The sequence below is a fragment of the Neoarius graeffei genome, chromosome 16, assembly GCF_027579695.1.
Source record: "Neoarius graeffei isolate fNeoGra1 chromosome 16, fNeoGra1.pri, whole genome shotgun sequence".
NCBI lineage: Eukaryota > Metazoa > Chordata > Actinopteri > Siluriformes > Ariidae > Neoarius > Neoarius graeffei.
The window spans coordinates 36,553,104-36,571,404 of record NC_083584.1 but is presented as its reverse complement, the minus strand read 5'-3'; the positions used below and the strand labels follow the sequence as shown (position 1 = coordinate 36,571,404).

Here is an 18,301-nt window from a genome sequence, read left to right as displayed (position 1 = left end):
GATTTTCCTGGCTACACAGTTATACTTTGTGACTATATAGGACACAGTTATAGAAGCAAGTTATTTAAAATCACGTTCTGTTATCACCCAAATGAGGATGGGTTCCCTTTTGGGTCTGGTTCCTCTAGAGGTTTCTTCCTCGTGTCGTCTGAGGGAGTTTTTCCTTGCCACCATCACCACAGGCTTGCTCATTGGGGATAGATTAGGGATAAAATGAGCTCATATTTAAAGTCTTTAATTTTTATAAAACTACTTTGCAACAATGTCTATTGTTAAAAGCACTATAAAAATAAAGTTGAAACTTGAAACAAACTAAGGATTAGTTTGTTCTGTTCCGTTCCTGTTTGTCTTGCACAGTCTCTGATTACATAATGGTTCATGTTCTTTGATTCACACGCCTGGGGAATGAGGGTGGGATGAATGCACGTACTTGGCCTGGAAGTCAGAAAACAATACATTGCACATTTAATTTTTGTAAAGCTACTTTGCAACGTCTATTGTTAAGTGCTGTAAAGTTGAAACTTGAAACAAACTAAGGATTAGTTTGTTCTGTTCCATTCCTGTTTATCTTACACAGTCTCTGATTACATAATGGTTCATGTTCTTTGATTCACACACCTAGGGAATCAGAGTGGGGTGAATGCATGTACTTGGCCTGGAGGTCAGAAAACAAACAACACCTTGCACTCCCCTGGGGACAAAAACGCCTCCACAGTGGAAAAGCATAGCTCTGATATGCACTCAGCAGTGTTTTCATGAATGCAGCCAGTTAAGCATTATGAAACAGGCAGGTGGATAGAAATATTGAATGATACTCTACCTGGTATTGCATCGCTCCACTGAAGTATAACTCTAGTGAAAGGAATTCCTGGAAGGATTTACTGTATGTGGGTGGTGCGGTGGTGTAGTGGTTAGCACTGTTGCCTCACAGCAAGAAGGTCCTGGGTGGGGGCCTTTCTGTGTGGAATTTGCATGTTCTCCCCATGTCTGTGTGGGTTTCCTCCAGGTGCTCCAGTTTCCCCCGCAGTCCAAAGACATGCAGGTTAGGTTAACTGGTGAATCTAAATTGACCGTGAATGTGAGTGTGAATGGTTGTCTGTGTCTATGTGTCAGCCCTGTGATGACCTGGCGACTTGTCCAGGGTGTACCCCGCCTTTTGCCTGTAGTCAGCTGGCCTGCAACCCTGTAGAACAGGATAAAGTGGCTAGAGATAATGAGAAACATAACCAAAATAATCTTTCTATTCTAGGAAAAAGATTAATAAGAAACTGTGCATGTATAATGCAGACACAGGCTAGGTTAATTTGTGGCTCCAGCTTGCCTTCGACCCTGTAGAGGATAAGTGGCTACAGATAATGGATGGATGCTCTCAGGCCTTTTTCAGTGTTTCCAAGACTATACCAATAAGGTTCACATTTAATAATCAAAACAAAACATCCTTCCAATTTAGTCTACACCCACTTCAGGTTTAAATCTGAATACAGATATTTGGAGCACTAAAGAGATACAGATAGTGTCACCATGTTCCACTTCTAGTGGGTGGCACGGTGGTGTAGTGGTTAGTACTGTCACCTCACAGCAAGAAGGTTCTGGGTTTGAGCCCAGTGGCTGACGGGGGACTTACTGTGTGGAGTTTGCATGTTCTCCCTGTGTCTGTGTGGGTTTCCTCTGGGTGCTCCGGTTTCCCCCACAGTTCAAGGACATGCAGTTAGGTTAACATAGGGTGGCCTTGGTTTGAAGTGCCTTTGAGCAAGGCACCCAACCCCCAACTGCTCCCAGGGTGCTGTAGCATAGCTACCCCGTTCTGGATGGGTGTACGCGCTCATTGCACTCTAAAAAATAATGGGGCCAGTACCGGTTCTTCAGGGCAATGCCATAGAAGAACCTTTTTCAGGGCTTCAAAGAACCGTTCATGCAACAGTTCTTTAAAGAACCATTTAAACCATTTGTTTGAGCAGTGAAGACAGATTTGTGTAAACATAGCCTATGTGCATTGACCAGCAAATGGTAAGAGAATGCCAGGCTCTGAAGAACCATTTCCAATGTGAAGAACCTTTCGCATAATGTAATGGTTCATCACAGAGTTTTGACTCTCCATGGAACCATCCAGAGATTTGAAGAACCACTAAAGCACCTTTATTTTTTAGTGTGCTCATGTGTGTTTTCACTGCTTCAGATGGGTTAAATGCAGAGGATGAATTTCACTGTGCTTGAGTGTACATGTGACAAAGGCTTCTTTTTGCCCTTGTGCCTAGGATTACTAAAATTAATTTAATAATGTGTGGAAACCAGTCGGACAGTTTAAGTTTGGAAAAAGACCAGAATGCCTGTGCCCACTGTAGTTTCAGGTTCCTATTCTTGGCTAACAAGATATACACAACGTGGTCTTTTGTTGCATCCGTTCGAGATGCTTTTCTGAGTAATTCTTTGAGTTGCCTTATGGTCAGCTCGAACCAGTGTAGCCATTCCCCACTGACCTTTCTTCAATGATGCGCTTCCATTGGATACTTTTTGTACCATTCTGTGTAAAGTTTAGAGATAGTTGTGTGTGAAAATTCCAGGAGATCAGCAGTTTCTTAAAATACTCAAACCAGCTGGGACTTGGGAACAACATAAGTGATTGCAGTGACAATGACCAATTTGATGTGAACATTAGCTGAAGCACTTGATCTATATCTGCACTGCTGCTACATGATTAGCTGATTAGATAATTGCATAAATAATCAAGTGTATAGGTGTTCCTATAAGTGACAAGTGAGTGCATGTATATATGTCGTATGATTATCACATACACAATCACTGTACGAGACAAACCCCAGGAGAACCTTTGAGATGTGCAGCAGTGTAGAACATTGCGTGGAGAGAAAACAGAGTACTGGCGATGTTTTTCACTCAGTGTCCTGTAAAACCACTTAGTGTAACTAGCAGCTATATCTTTCCAGAGACACAAGCCAAAAATATAATTGAGCATTCTATAAAAAAAAAACAAAAAACTTTCAACACACACCTCCAACAGCACACAAACAATGGTAAATTACCCCCAAGTGAACGCAATGGCTTAATTGTTACTCTCTGCATTCTTCTAACCTTGGGGTCCTTCTACTGGTTTCCACAGATGGTGCCTTTTGGACACGTACATAATCTAGAGCTTTCTGTTTACACAAAACAAGCCATACAGCAAAATCGCTCATATTGGGGTTTACAATAAATGGGGGGGCTGATTTGGAGACACACGTCTTTTTTTGTAAAATCACCACCACATACATGCACTAATATATACACACAAACAAAATACATAAATAAAAAGGTGACTCACTCAGAGGTAAACTGTTCCATCCTTTATTAAACATAGCTTGCAAGAGATAAATATTACAAAGTTATTTCCTCCAAAATTAGCTTATTTTTTTTTCAGTCAACGCATAATTGTTAATCAATCGGCAGTAATCAAACAGCATTTGTTCAGCTTCATTTTTAGACAGTTAAATATCAAGGATGTGCAAAAGGTCTGGATTAAAATGTTCCAAAAAAATAAAAAGAAAAAAATTTGACAAAAAGCACATTTTTTAGCCTTGATTCAAATTCATTACTGTTAAAGCCAATCCCCAGTTGTCCATACGATAGGTTTTCAAACTCAACTCACATGAGTTTAACTTTTTTGAAAAACAAAAACAGATTTACATATTGCCAAGAGTTCGGAGTATTCAAACTGGTCGAACTGCAGCGGAGCTTGTTTAAAAAAAAAAAAAAAAAAAAAAAAAAAGGCCGCTTTTCTCCCACGTTTCATCAAAAGTGACTGTTTTGCAACAAATACCAAATAAGGGGAAAAGTTCACAGAAAAAAAAGGGACAAAATGAACACAAGTGAAACAAATGATCCGAGTACTTGAGAGACAATACATGGTGGAAAGACGTAAACCCGAGCACTAAAACGCTTGTCTCGAGAAAAGCTGATTGTCCAATCAAGGAATTACGGACAGTTAGTCTATGATAATGAAAATTGAAAGAAAGTCACACTCTTTATAATCAATACTTAAAAGTGTGCAAAATTGTCTTGCTCTTTTTGTCTTAAAAATGTACTAAACTGAAAGCAATAAGCAATAGAACAGTCAAAGGCAAACATTTTCCTTAACCTGTGGACGTATACAATGTATACAATTCTTCCATGGAAAATTAAGAGCATTGCGAAATCCCCAACTCGGGGCAAGACATGAATAAAAGGCAGAATGAAATAAGAATGGTATAGCATGAGAAGTAGAAAATGAGGATTTACATTGTCTCCCAAAAGTGTAAAGGACACCCTGTAGTTGAACTCAAGGTAAATGAAGTGTGCATTGTCTCGTATCATATCTACAGCTGAGTGCTTTGGGTTTGGTCAGGTTTGGGGTAATACTGTCAAATGTCTGATCCACTGCGCATGTGTGAAGCTGCATGGGATAGAAAGAGAAATCAATGCATTCACCAAACATTGGTGTAACTTCAAATGTTATTGACCTCCCCCCCAAAAAATAAAAAATAAAATAAATAAAAAAACCAACCAACCAACCAAACAAACAAAGAAAAAAAACCCCAACACACAAAAAGTAACACATACAAGATTATCCCATTCTGTCCTAGTCCCAAGACTGGAGCATGGATCAAATGCTCCACCAGGACATTTTTTTTTTCCTTTTGCAAATATTACATACTACAAAAACGTACAGCCTGGGAGAAAAATGCATCAAAAAGAGCTCAAAAACAAGAGAAGTATAATCCCATACATTTTGCACATTTGTTACACAATACACAGTGATCACTAAACGAAATGACAAGCTTCACAATATTCATGGCTTTTTGCTTGCGTTTCTACACAATATACAACCATTTTAATTTCATTTTTTAATTCAAAGGAGAAAAAAAGCATATGTACAATAAGTCATTATTACTTATGACCTAGTAAATATTGTGTTGCCATCTCATAGTTCTTTTTTTTTGTTTGTTTGATTACATGTAGGTTTTTTTTGTATGAAAGTTCACAAATTAAATAAACAAATCAAATTAAACTTAAAATAAAAAACAAACAAACAGGGAATCAAAGGAAGTTTCATTTTAAAAACCCTAGAAAATGACATTTCAAAATCCGACTGGTAGATCTCAGTAAATGTGTATGGATTCTTCCATTACAGTCTGGCAGAGAGATTAGGAGAGAGAAGGGAGACTGACTATACACAGCCTACAGACACTCAGATCAGAGGGACAAAACATCATATGCCTTTAGAAGGGACTGATTACAGTCTGGAAACTAAGAAATCTCTGACGCGTAAACTTTTTCATTTAATATTGCACCTGTGAATCAAAGCCAAGGTAGTTTAATAGCTGTGTCTCAAGTCACACTCGATGACCGTTTGAATGACAGAATTAACAAAAAAAAATTTCAAATACAAACCATTTTGTACTTAAGGGAAAATTACATTAAACAACACACAATATAAACAAGAGTGCCAAATTAGTTCAGTGCTACCTGTTAGCTAGCTAACTTAACTAACATTTGCTGTGCTATATTAATTTTTCATTTTAAATGTAAAGTTGGGAATGTTTAAAACAGCACCGCAGACATAGATATGGCCGTTATCCGCTGCGAGCCCCTCTCCTTTGTTCTGTGGTGCACAATGGGACAGGTTAGTGCAAAAAAAAAACAAAAAAACCAAGGGTCCGTATTTCATTTATTCAGCAAATATAGTGCACCAGCTGGGTTGTGCTGGCATACCTTGGTGTGAACACACTAGGATACCCCCCTCCCAAAAAAAAAAAAAAAAAGCCACACCCCCCACACAAAAAAAACCCCATCTAGGATGGTGCACAATTATGCAATCTGAAACACAGCTAATGACTTTGTTTAAAAGTTGCATCTTTTTGTCCCAAACAAGAACAATACACATAGCTTTTAAAACAATGGTTTCACATAACACACGCCGGTGAACTTGATTTTGTCATTTTGCTTTAAGACACAAAACAAAAGTAGCACTTTATGAGAAAGTGCTCATATGTAACATGATTTCAGTGCTTGTTGTAGTTAATGTTAATGGAACTACCCAAGTTCTTGCAGTGTGCTAACAATTACAAAACCATTTGAAGCCATCAAATAAACCTACAAACAGGTGACAAATTAAAGGAAAAAACTGGCATCCTATCCAGGGTGTGTTCCACTCCCATGTCCAGGGTTCCCAGAATAAGCTCCAGATCCACTGCCACCTTGATAAAGACCTAAAGTGTCTTTATAAGTTGTTGGACCACCACCAACCAACAGAACAATCGGAAAGTTCAATGCAGGTATGGATTCTAGTCTGTGAAACTGTACTGGAAGGATGAACAACATTCTAGCAAAAGATATTCCCTCAACTGGTATTCTGATGGTGGTGGTGGTGGAGAGACCTGTTGCTGGACACTTTGCTCCAAATTCTCCCAGAGGGGTTGATTTGGGTTCAGATTTGCTGACTGAAAGCCATAGCGTTTAATTTACATAATTCCAAACTCATCAAACCATTCAGTGAGCTCTTGTGGCCTGGGAATATGGGAAGAGATTAGAATAGAAATGTTTCATCATAGGATAAACATGATCAGTCAGATTGATTTGTAGTGACATTTCCATGCAAAAGTATAACAGAAGCACCAGTTTTTCTTTGTCACCCATTTGTATTTTGCTGAATAATCTACACATATTGCTTCAATAAAGCAACTGACAGAAATCAATTAAGTGCTAATTCAAAGGACATGCAGTTTTAATGCCGTCTTGCACCGGAAAACAAAGTGTTTTGACCTTGGTCTGAAACTTAAAAAAAAAAGACAGACAATCTAATACTGCATACTGACCAAACACTGCAAATGCTGCCACCTTGTGCAACATCTGCCATACTGCCCCATTTGCATTCTGGCCTGAAAGGTAGAAAAGTGTAGAGTTACCAAGCATTACAGAAATGTACTGGTGGACCCGAGGCACTGATAGGATCAACAGCACAAATGAACCGATGGTCTGAGATTCCCAACACGGTCCCTCCCCTAACTTTCTCTGAGACGGTCTGGTGACATCCATACCTCAAGAGCCTGGGAGCCGAAGCATTGTCCTCTTCCTAACTGTTTTTCAGGTCTCGATTTAAAAAATAAAAAAGTGCTCCTGGAGAAAAAGGCATCTCACACGAGTTGCCCCATCACGGTGATTGATCCTTGCCTATGCTATTATAGATATACAACCTCCATCTTTTCAACCTTCTCATGCTAAGAATCTATACATAAAATCATATAGATATTTGAATAGTTTGTCCATTTACCATTTGATGATTATCGTCTCCTGTGGTAAGTACCTCTCAGATACGCAACCGTTTCAACAGGAGACGCCGCCAAGGAGGGAAGTAGAAAATTAAGGACGCTGAAGGAGAACTGAGATTGACAAAAGGAATTAGGTTCATTTGGATGCCCACTTCCTCCATATGCAGTTAAACACATGGTACTGCAAGAGATGTTCTCACAGCATCGATGTCAGGAAAATAAAGGCATTGAGGGGACGTGGAAGATGCACTCACTAATCCAGGCCTCCAAATTTGCTGCAAATCCTGTATATTCAATGGCAGCCTTTATCAGAAACACACTGCATGTTTTTTGCTTGATCATCGCCATGCGTCTGTCGCTGCTCATTTTCAGCCATCCTTCTGCTGTGTGGCATGTAACCTAAACATCCTTCAATGATTCTGCACACAGCACCTAGTGTTCTCGTATCACGTTGCCTTCTCAAGGCAGAACAGCCGTCAGCGTCTCAGTGCATTAGGATTAGTTTACTAGAAAGTGTCTCATTCCATCAGACGCAGTCTCCACTGAGGCTCTTTCTCTTTGAAATGTGTTTGCTACAAAGATTTTTAGCACATGGCATAGGTGAACTGTTCTCGCTCTAAAAGCTTAACTATAGACGCAAGCTTCAAATGTGGGCTACATAAGAAAAAGGGCTTCTTTTAACGTGAGAGCAACCTCTCAGCATTTTACAGGGTGCAAAAGGGAGGAAGCTAAGAAAGAAAATAAGAGCAACGCATTTTCAAGTAACCCTGAAATCTAGCCCCTTCCTTGAGAAAGAAATTAAAAAAAAAAAAAAAAAAAAAAAACAGAAAAAAAAAAATCCACAAGTCACTAAAACTACTAATAAACATAAGAATACCTGTAACACAAGCAATAATAATGATATTAATATTAATAATAAAGGTGATAACTGACAGAGCAATAGCAAGAAATAAAGAGCTTTGTTATAGTAGGAAATGGAAGTTGAGACAGTCTGGTGTTCGTCTGGCTGAGTTATTCTCATGGGTTAGTTGGGTAGGCACACGGACAGGCACTGCATGCGACAGGGGTGATGGTTGCAGTGTGGGAGTGTGTGAGCTCATTTCTGGCCAGTGATGGATTGAGATATGGAGCGTGGGGGGATCATGTCCAGCAGATACTCCCTCTGCCGGTCCGCCAGGCTGGACGCCTTATGGCCTCCGGGGTTCAAATAGGCAATATTCAAGCCTGAGAGGACAGAGGACAAAATGAGAAGGCAATAAAAACCACACTTAAAGGAGAACTGAAGTCATTTTTAAACTTGCTTTATTTCTTAATTAACGGTGTTATTCAATTACATTTTCGGTTTTAGTAACCTTATACAGTGCTCAGCGTAAATGAGTACACCCCCTTTGAAAAGTAACATTTTAAACAATATCTCAATTAACACAATTTCCAAAATGTTGACAAGACAAAGTTTAATATAACATCTGTTTAACTTATAACGTGAAAGTAAGGCTAATAATATAACTTGGATTACACATTTTTTCAGTTTTACTCAAATTAGGGTAGTGCAAAAATGTGTACACCCCACAACAAAAACTACTACATCTAGTACTTCGTATGGCCTCCATGATTTTTAATGACAGCACCAAGTCTTCTAGGCGTGGAATGAACAAGTTGGCGAAGTTTTGCAACATCGATCTTTTTCCATTCTTCAGCAATGATCTCTTTTAGTGACTGGATGGAGAGTGATGCTCAACTTGTCTCTTCAGAATTCCCCAAAGAAAATAATTTCTTTACACCACAAAGGTGAAGGCTACAAGATCATCAGCAAAGCTTTACTTATCAGTCAGAATACTGTAGCAAAAGTGGTATAAAAATTTAAGAAAGATGGAACTGCAACCATCTCACAGAGACGTCCAGGTCGTCCACGGAAGTTAACACCTCGACAGGAGCGTCTTCTGATGAGAAGGGCTGAAGAAAAATCGGCATGACGGTTCACTGCAGTTATCTAAAGAAGTAGAAAGCCAAACTGGGGTGACTATTTCCTGTGACACAATACGGCGTACACTGCAGAGGAATGGCATGCATGGATGCCGTCCACGAAAGAAGCCTCTCCTAAAGCCCAGGCACAAAAAAGCCCGCCTAGAGTTTGCCAGGGCCCATGCTGAGAAAGATGAAGTCTACTGGGACTCTATACTCTGGAGTGATGAGACCAAGATAAATATTTTTGGAACTGATGGCTTCAAAACTGTATGGCATCACAAAGGTGAGGAATACAAAGAAAAATGCATGGTGCCTACAGTGAAACATGGTGGTGGCAGTGTCCTTATGTGGGGCTGCATGAGTGCTGCTGGTGTCGCGGAGCTGCATTTCATTGATGGCATCATGAATTCACAGATGTATTGCTCTATACTGAAAGAGAAGATGCTACCATCACTCCGTGCCCTTGGTCGTCATGCACTTTTCCAACATGACTAAACACACATCTAAGGCCACTGTTGGATTTCTGAAGAAGAACAGGGTGAAAGTGATTCAGTGGCCAAGTATGTCTCCTGATCTGAACCCACTCGAACACCTATGGGGAATTCTGAAGAGACAAGTTGAGCATCACTCTCCATCCAGCCACTAAAAGAGGTCATTGTTGAAGAACGGAAAAACACTGACGTTGCAAAATGTCGCCAACTTGTTCGTGACTCGTATTGGCAACTAATTGCAATTAAATATTATACTTATCGGCCTGTTCGGTTTTTAGCCATGTTGAATTTAGTTCGTTTGGTCCACAGCAGGCATCGCTTATCCGCGAGATCTTCACAAGACTTGTGCGAGACTTCGAAACGTGAAGCATCAGCCAGGTGTCAGTGCCGCCATTTTGAAAACTGTTTTCCAAACGAAATATTGCACAAAAACGAGTTTAAATGATGAGTACCGCCTACTTTTTTCAAACTTTCCTGATTGCTATCAAAACAAACAAAATTTCTGGCTTGATCACATCAGCATTGGAAGGAGGGCGTGTGCATCTTTTGACAATGTTGGCAGATGTTGGTCATTTTGATTTCCGCTGTACGTTTTACTTCTGTCCTACGATGCCTCGCACAGGTCTCAACGAATCTCGTTTACGGCCATTGCTTTGACATATGGACTAATATTACATAGCATATTTCAAACACTCATAACTCGCTATAGCAGTGACAAAAGGACTATCAAAAAATGCACTCATGGGGGCGTCATGGCTCAGGTGGATAAGGTGCCATACCATAAATCCGGGGACCCGGGTTCAATTCCAGCCCGAGGTCATTTCCCGATCCCTCCCCGTCTTTCTCTCCCGCTCATTTCCTGTCTCTACACTGTCCTATCCAATAATAAAGGTGAAAAAAGCCCCCAAAAAACACCTTAAAAAAAAAAATGCACTCATATTTAATAAAATGAGATTAATAGAATTTTGAGAAAAAGATGCCTTCAGTTTTCCTTTAACTGTGTTCATACAAGATCAAATCAGGCAGCTCTCTCTCTCTGTGCGTACGTGTTCACACACTCACCGGGGATGTTGTAAATCTGTCGACGGCTCTCATGCTGTGACCGACTGCTGCTAGCACTGCCTCCACCACAGCGCTTGCTGGTCATACCCAATAGTCCGCTGGCCACTGAGAGCTGTGAGGCCTGGGCAAAGTTAGATAGCACGCCACGTGCCGAGCTGGATAAACCCCGCTGCAGAGCTGCCTGTGGCTGAGGAGCCTAAAACACACACACACACACACACACACACACACACACACACACACACGACTAGACTTAGACAGTTCATGCTGCTGAATATCCAGTTTTTGTGTGAACTTTGCTTTTGCACCCATGAATGGAAATGGCTGAATTTAGAATTTTTTTTTTTTTTTTGCTTGGCTGAGGTAAAAATGTTCTACTGAAAAAAACCTGAAAAATGATGATGCCATGACTGTGCTTGCCTGGAGCTCTTTTAAGCTCCTCGTTTATTTCCTTTCTATTTAGAATATATCCACCACGAGTGTGTATAAACATACAGTAAGTAAGGAATCGAAGAAGATGACCAGGTATACTTTAAAAAGAAATCGTAACGAAAAACAACGGACCGCTATTTACCTTGCAGCCAGCACTGCGGTCACATTTGCCATGAGAGAAAATACTTCTGCCCAATCAGATTCAAGAATTCGCCAGATCTGTGTATAAATTACACTTGCCCACCTCCCCCCTTTTTTATTTTTTTAATTAATTTATTTTTTTTTTAAGCGCAGCACTTAAAGCACATACATTGTAAACGTATATAGAGTTACACACAGCACTGTTTCTAGTTGTTTAAAAGGAAGTCAGTGTTTTCACTAAAACCAAAATACTGCAACCTCAAAACATAACATGCATGTGCAGTTACTTGTAAAATGAAACATTTATTAAATGTAGTCTGTTAAAAAAATAATAATAAAATTATATATATATATATATATATATATATATATATATATATATATATATATATACACACACACACATACATACATTATATATATATATATATATATATATATATATATATATATATATATATATACACACACACACACACACATATATACACACATACATACATATATATATACATATATACACACATACATACATACATATATATATACACATATACATATATACACACACACACACATTAATCGGGACACCACTGTAGACCGTGTGGGCCATTCAAAAGTTGGGGACTTCAAAAGTTATGTCAATATTTATGCTGGGAATCCTTGTACACGTACAGCGAGAGACTAGAGATTATCTTTGATCATGCACAATGTGTGTTGATCGTCTAGCTCATCATGTCAATTCTTGAACATGGACCACTGTTAGATGGGGAATATATAAAAACACTGAGGAGTTTAACAAGCCCTGAAATGTAGCGGTGTCTAATCTGCAATATTTTTAAGCTTTGGGTGCTTAAACAGGAAACCTGTTCACTTTTTTGCACTACCACATCACACGCAATGATGGAAAGGGCGGTACCTGTCGGAGTGCGTGGTGTCGGATCATGCTCTCGGCCTTGCTGACGCTGGGGACAGTCTGAGCTGCGCTTGGGGACAGAGCCGCCTGTTGCTGAAGCCTCTGCTCAATTTCCTAATGCACACAAAACCACAAGAGAAAGATCAGATCAGAGATTCGGCTAATCCTGTGCATCATGTGTGTGAATATGGATTTTGGCTGTAAGCGAACCTGCTCCTGTTGCAGAGCCTTGACAAAGGCGTTTTTCAGACGGTTGGTGTGTTCAGCCTTTAGGGCCTTCTTCTGATTGGAGGTCATGCACTGCTCACACAGGATGCGGCCGCTTTTCTCTTGCTTCCAGTGGGGGGTGAAGTCGGTCCTGCACTGGGCGCAGAAGAATGGCTCCATGCGCGCTAGCGAACCCCTCATTTTACCTGCCACAGCACATCAAGGCTACTGAGTCCGGCTTCCTTTGATATTTTAAATATCTCGATACTAAAGTACACAGGACACCACTTCACTAATGGCTACTTACTATTACATTGGCTATACTATTACATTTTTCAACCTAATGCCCATCTACCACACCTGTAAGGTATGGGCAGTCACCCCAACACTATTGACAAACATTCCTCGAGTCATAAAAGAGGAGATTTCCATTCTAGTCAACTTCTTTATAACAGAACAAGTCTAAAGTTCAACAGTGAATCAGTGCTTTCAAGAATTCTTCAGGAAGAAAGAATTTGTCACAGCTCTCTCATCTTAAGTCCTCGATTATTACATTTCACATTATACAGCACCGGTCAAAAGTTTGTACACCCCTACTCATTCAACGGTTTTTCTGTATTGTGACTACTTTCTACATTGTAGAACAATACTGAAGACATCAAAACTATGAAATAACATGAAACATGTATGGAATTGTGTGATTAAATTTTTCATCTCATCTCATTATCTCTAGCCGCTTTATCCTGTTCTACAGGGTCGCAGGCAAGCTGGAGCCTATCCCAGCTGACTACGGGCGAAAGGCAGGGTACACCCTGGACAAGTCGCCAGGTCATCACAGGGCTGACACAGACAACCAGTCACACTCACATTCACAGTCAATTTAGAGTCACCAGTTAACCTAACCTGCATGTCTTTGGACCGTGGGGGAAACCGGAGCACCCGGAGGAAACCCACACGGACACGGGGAGAACATGCAAACTCCGCACAGAAAGGCCCTCGCCGGCCACGGGGCTCGAACCCAGACCTTCTTGCTGTGAGGCGACAGCGCTAACCACTACACCACCGTACTGCCCCTGATTAAATTTTTAAAAAAATATATTTTTCAAAGTATCCAGCGTTTACTTTGATGACGCTTTGCACACTATTGGCATTCTCTTAACCAGCTTCATGAGGTAGTCACCTGGAATGCTTTTCAGTTAACAGGTTTATCTCGTCAAAAGTTAATTAGTGCAATTTATTGCCTTCTTCATACGTTTGTGACCATCAAACAGTAAAATAACACAGTAAATAGCTCTATTCCACAACTGTAGCAATACATATTATTACAAGAACCGCTCAACTAAGTAAAGAGAAACATCACCCATCATTTGAAGTGTCTTTAAAAAAAAAAACCAAAACATTGTATTAGAGGCGGCACGGTGGTGTAGTGGTTAGCGCTGTCGCCTCACAGCAAGAAGGTCCTGGGTTCGAGCCCCGGGGCCGGCGAGGGCCTTTCTGTGCGGAGTTTGCATGTTCTCCCCGTGTCCGCGTGGGTTTCCTCCGGGTGCTCCGGTTTCCCCCACAGTCCAAAGACATGCAGGTTAGGTTAACTGGTGACTCTAAATTGACCGTAGGTGTGAATGTGAGTGTGAATGGTTGTCTGTGTCTATGTGTCAGCCCTGTGATGACCTGGCGACTTGTCCAGGGTGTACCCCGCCTTTCGCCCGTAGTCAGCTGGGATAGGCTCCAGCTTGCCTGCGACCCTGTAGAAGGATAAAGCGGCTAGAGATAATGAGATGAGATGAGACATTGTATTAGAAGGTGTGCCCAAACTTTTGACTGGTACTGTATATGAGATGACCTGGAAAAAGCAAAAAGTAATTTCCTAATGATTTGATAAAATTGTCGATAGCTATGTACCAAAGTGAAATGAACAAAAGTCTAAATCAATTCAGTTTGCCAGACACAGGCTGGATAGAAATGCCCATGATGCTCCTGCATCGTCAAAACAGAAAAGCGCTTACACAAACTGTACAGATGACAGCTGACAAAACTTAGTGACCTAATAAAAATATTAATTACAATCCATTTATTCAGCAGAACTGACTGAATTACTCTGATTACTTCCCCACTGATTTGAATGGGGAGAAGATGAGGCTCATGCGTTTCAATACCACGAGTGACTTTTACCTCAGGAGATGAGAGATGTGGATAATGCTCATAATCAAATTGATAAATTTTACAGAATCATCAGTAATATTTTTCAATAAGTCAATTAGGTTATATATGTAGACACAGGAGTCGAGTCTTCCAGTGTAGTCTGAATGAAATTTTTAAATATAGGTTTGTCCCTTTTCACTTTTGCAGATAATTTTACTTCTGATTGGGTTACACACAAAAGAGAAACATTTCGGTTCAGCAAAGCCTGCAATTTTTAGAACTATATATAGTAGAAAACATCTAAATTTGACCATACGACGGGTTTTCCCAGAACAGCGTACAAATAGCAGCATATATTAACTTCAACAACGGTCCTTAGATCACCATTATAAATGTGTAAACAGGGTGTGGGTCTTTTCCCCTCACCATACATGGAAATGTGTAATATTTCTTGTCTGTTGTAATCAGACATGCGGTGAATAGAAATTAGGCGGATAACGCTGGTGTATTCCTTGAACTCGGGCTTTTTTTTTTTTACTACCTCCAGTGATAAGACTATGTGTCATATGTCCATTTGTATTTACTGTATAAAATATTCTAAAGTAAATAATAATAATAATAATAATAATAATAACTATATGCTAAAGCACAATGTGATGTCAGCCCTGGTGTAATCAATTTCAATTCAGTATTAAGGACCCATTTTTCTGCCTTGCCCAGAACTCCCAGCCACTTCTACACACAGATCCTGCTTTCTTTTCACTCCTCATTTTCTCCATCAGTTGTGTGGTTAGGATTCTCACCTTGGCTGTCGAGGACACTCTGAACCACCTCCTCCAGTCCCACCATGTAGATGAACTCGCTGTTGGCGGCAGAGGGCAGGAAGTGGAGCAGGGGGGCAGGAGGTTTGGGTGGAGGGATCTCCAGCAGCGTTTTCTCCAGCTGCTTGCGCAAGGCCAGCTTGGCAGCTGCCTGGCTGCTGGCCTGATCACTCATTGTGCCCACAGACCCCACAGTAGAGCTGCTGGGAAGTGCAGAGGGGCTAACTGCACTCACACCCACCCCAACGCCTGGCACACCTGCTGTCCCGGCCGCCTGCATGTGGGCCAAGTTCATGTAGATGGCTGCCGAGGAGCCAGAACGCTGTGAGGCCGCCACCTGTTGGCTAGCAGCCTGCAGTGCACAGAGAAAACATTATTCGTGATTTCAGGAAAAAAAACAAACAAACAAAAAAACAATACAAATGATGACTATGTGAGAGTTCAGTAAAATCACTGATGATCAAGGTTGCAGGTGTACTCATCATTCCAATGTCAAGTTCCAAACTACACTACAGCTGTGTATGTTACAATGACCGGTGATGGTTTAAATACAGATATAAACAGGGGTAACATGTTTGCTTAATCCTAAGGAAGTACATTGACTGGGAACCCCATTCACACAAGCAAGTGATACAAGTGACAGGTGACCATTCAAAGGAACCAGGGCTGGTTATAATTTCTGAGTTCTTCACTCTCGGGACACACACACGCACAAAATTGTTGCTATAAAATGTCGTGTGCCTTTAAAACTTATACAAGACAACTTCTGTTACGAGGAGGCACTGTCCTGAAACTTTTCCTCTATACGCTGATTCAATTCATGACTTCTGATAATCTGTTAAATCAGGTACATCAGCATTATGAAAAATGCCATATAAAAACTAAGCGCAATCAAATGTAAAATGGCGTATAAAGTAAGGCTCTTCGCCTTAAACGATATTTAAAAGGCCAACAATATACACTCTGCTAGGTTAAAAAGAGACTTAAAAGATACAGAATGCATTCTTGAGGGTACCGCCACAGTAAATAATGTTTTTCCCCCTGACAATCGAATGCCAGTAACCATTTCAGCATCTGCTAAAAGCACATACTTTTCCCAAAACTAGTAAGGAGGCGCTTGCTGTACTGATGTCAACCAAATCCTGACTAGCCCTCTGTCAGAATTTTAAAAATCTGCATCTAGTTAAGAAGTAGTGACTGTTAAAGCTGGCTTTAAATCTGCAATGTGGCACAACTGGCAAAGTGCGAGCTTTCAGACATGCTTGAGAGTCTGCACGCTCGTACTGACATACCACCTGCGGCAAGAGACAAAAAAAAAAAGAAAAAGTGAAACCACCACTGTGTGGTAACTGGCATAAAAGTTACATGTTAACATCTCATTTGCACAACAAAGCAAATCTCTAAGACTTCCGGCTTAACCTTCTCCCTGTTCGCGGTGATGCTGCACTTCTGCTACATGCTTAAGTGTCAGATATTTTGTGAAACGTCGCTTTCCATTATGCTGACAGTCTCTGCAGTGCAGTAAGAACACAAACCAGCAAATGTGTCTCATTTTCAAGGTAGATCAAAAAAAAGAAAATCTATAACTCTATATAAGCAGTTTCATCTACGTGGTGCTGTTTCTTGTTCAGCATATGTGCCTCTGCTCTCTGGCATTCTTGTTGAAGGCTGTTGGGTCGCTCGTACCTGCTGGTAGTTAATTGCATTGCTCATGCTCCCTGTGGAGGGTCGGCCCATGCCAGGCTTAGAGGGCACTCTCTGTCCCTGCAGCTGGGCTGGGTTAGGCGCAATCACCCGCTGAGACATCATCATGGGGGGCAGAGAGGCACTGGCTGCAGACCTGATCACCGTGTGGCCCTGGAACAAACACACAAATAAATTAAGACATGTAATACAATGGATGACCACTAGAGATCAGCAGTTGCCCGATTTCCCATTAATTCCATGTCACATGTAATAAAGAGGACATTAAGCAGCTGTGCAATATATGGTAATCTATACTACCACTGTACACAACAGATGCTCTTTTTGTTTAAGTTGACATATTTAAAAGGTCAGACTACGCTGTCTTGTAATTGCAATAATCAAAGCATTCAGAAATAATCAGTCGACAAAGATCATTTGAGGAAGAAACAAAAATGACAAATGCAAATGAGAAATCATTAAAACACCAGAATACAAGATGAAACAGCAGCACTGACACCACACACGCACCTGTGCTGTGCGGAGGTTCTGGGGCTCAGACGTATGTATACCAGGCCGCACAGGCAGTTTGCTCAGCCCCTGTGAGCTGTGAATAGTGGAGGGCTGCACAGAGGAGGGGGGATTCTGAACGACTGGAACCTGGAGAGTGATGTACACACACACACACATTAACACCACAAAACAGGTTATGTTCATAACCACATTAATGTGGATCCTCAGGGTAATTAGACGCATCTTTGCATCGTGAGTATTACAGACTATCTGCCTGTGTATATAGAGAAACAAAGCAATAAAAAGTTAAAAGCCTAAAACGCATGAGTGCTGTGGCCCTCAAGCAAACACATCACAGTGCTGTGATGCAGCTTTAGTAACACCGTTGCTCTCTGCATTCTCTGGAACAACCCCAGTTTTACTCCAGCTTCTGAAATGGACATGAAAAAACCTAAAACTATATTCAACATAATGACGGAGTTGTTTGGAGCCAGTATTACAGACAGCTGTTTGTTGTTCTTCCTGAGGTCTAATTCACTGAATAAATGGTTTTCCCATTCTGATCCACTACCTTATTCCTATACTTTCAGCATATTATCTATCTCTGACTTTGTGGATTTGTAAATAAAATCT

The 18,301-nt window shown here is 40.7% G+C and overlaps 1 protein-coding gene across 5 annotated transcripts in view; it reads right to left on the bottom strand.

Moving 5' to 3' along the window:
- Positions 1-8,155: 8,155 nt before the first annotated feature.
- The window catches only part of gatad2b (GATA zinc finger domain containing 2B), a 64,820-nt gene continuing 54,674 nt past the window's right edge, over positions 8,156-18,301 (bottom strand). Inside the window, exons 5-12 of one of the 5 annotated variants that reach the window (XR_009656797.1) lie at positions 17,687-17,815; positions 17,159-17,329; positions 15,455-15,824; positions 12,516-12,718; positions 12,309-12,419; positions 10,817-11,012; positions 10,534-10,629; positions 8,499-8,522 (exon numbers count right to left, since the gene is read on the bottom strand). Coding sequence is in view for 4 of the 5 variants with exons in the window: in XM_060942854.1 (XP_060798837.1) it covers positions 8,395-8,522; positions 10,817-11,012; positions 12,309-12,419; positions 12,516-12,718; positions 15,455-15,824; positions 17,159-17,329; positions 17,687-17,815 (1,308 nt within the window). In the remaining variant the exon portion in view is untranslated. The other 4 variants (XM_060942854.1, XM_060942856.1, XM_060942855.1 and 1 more) reach the window with 4 other exon arrangements.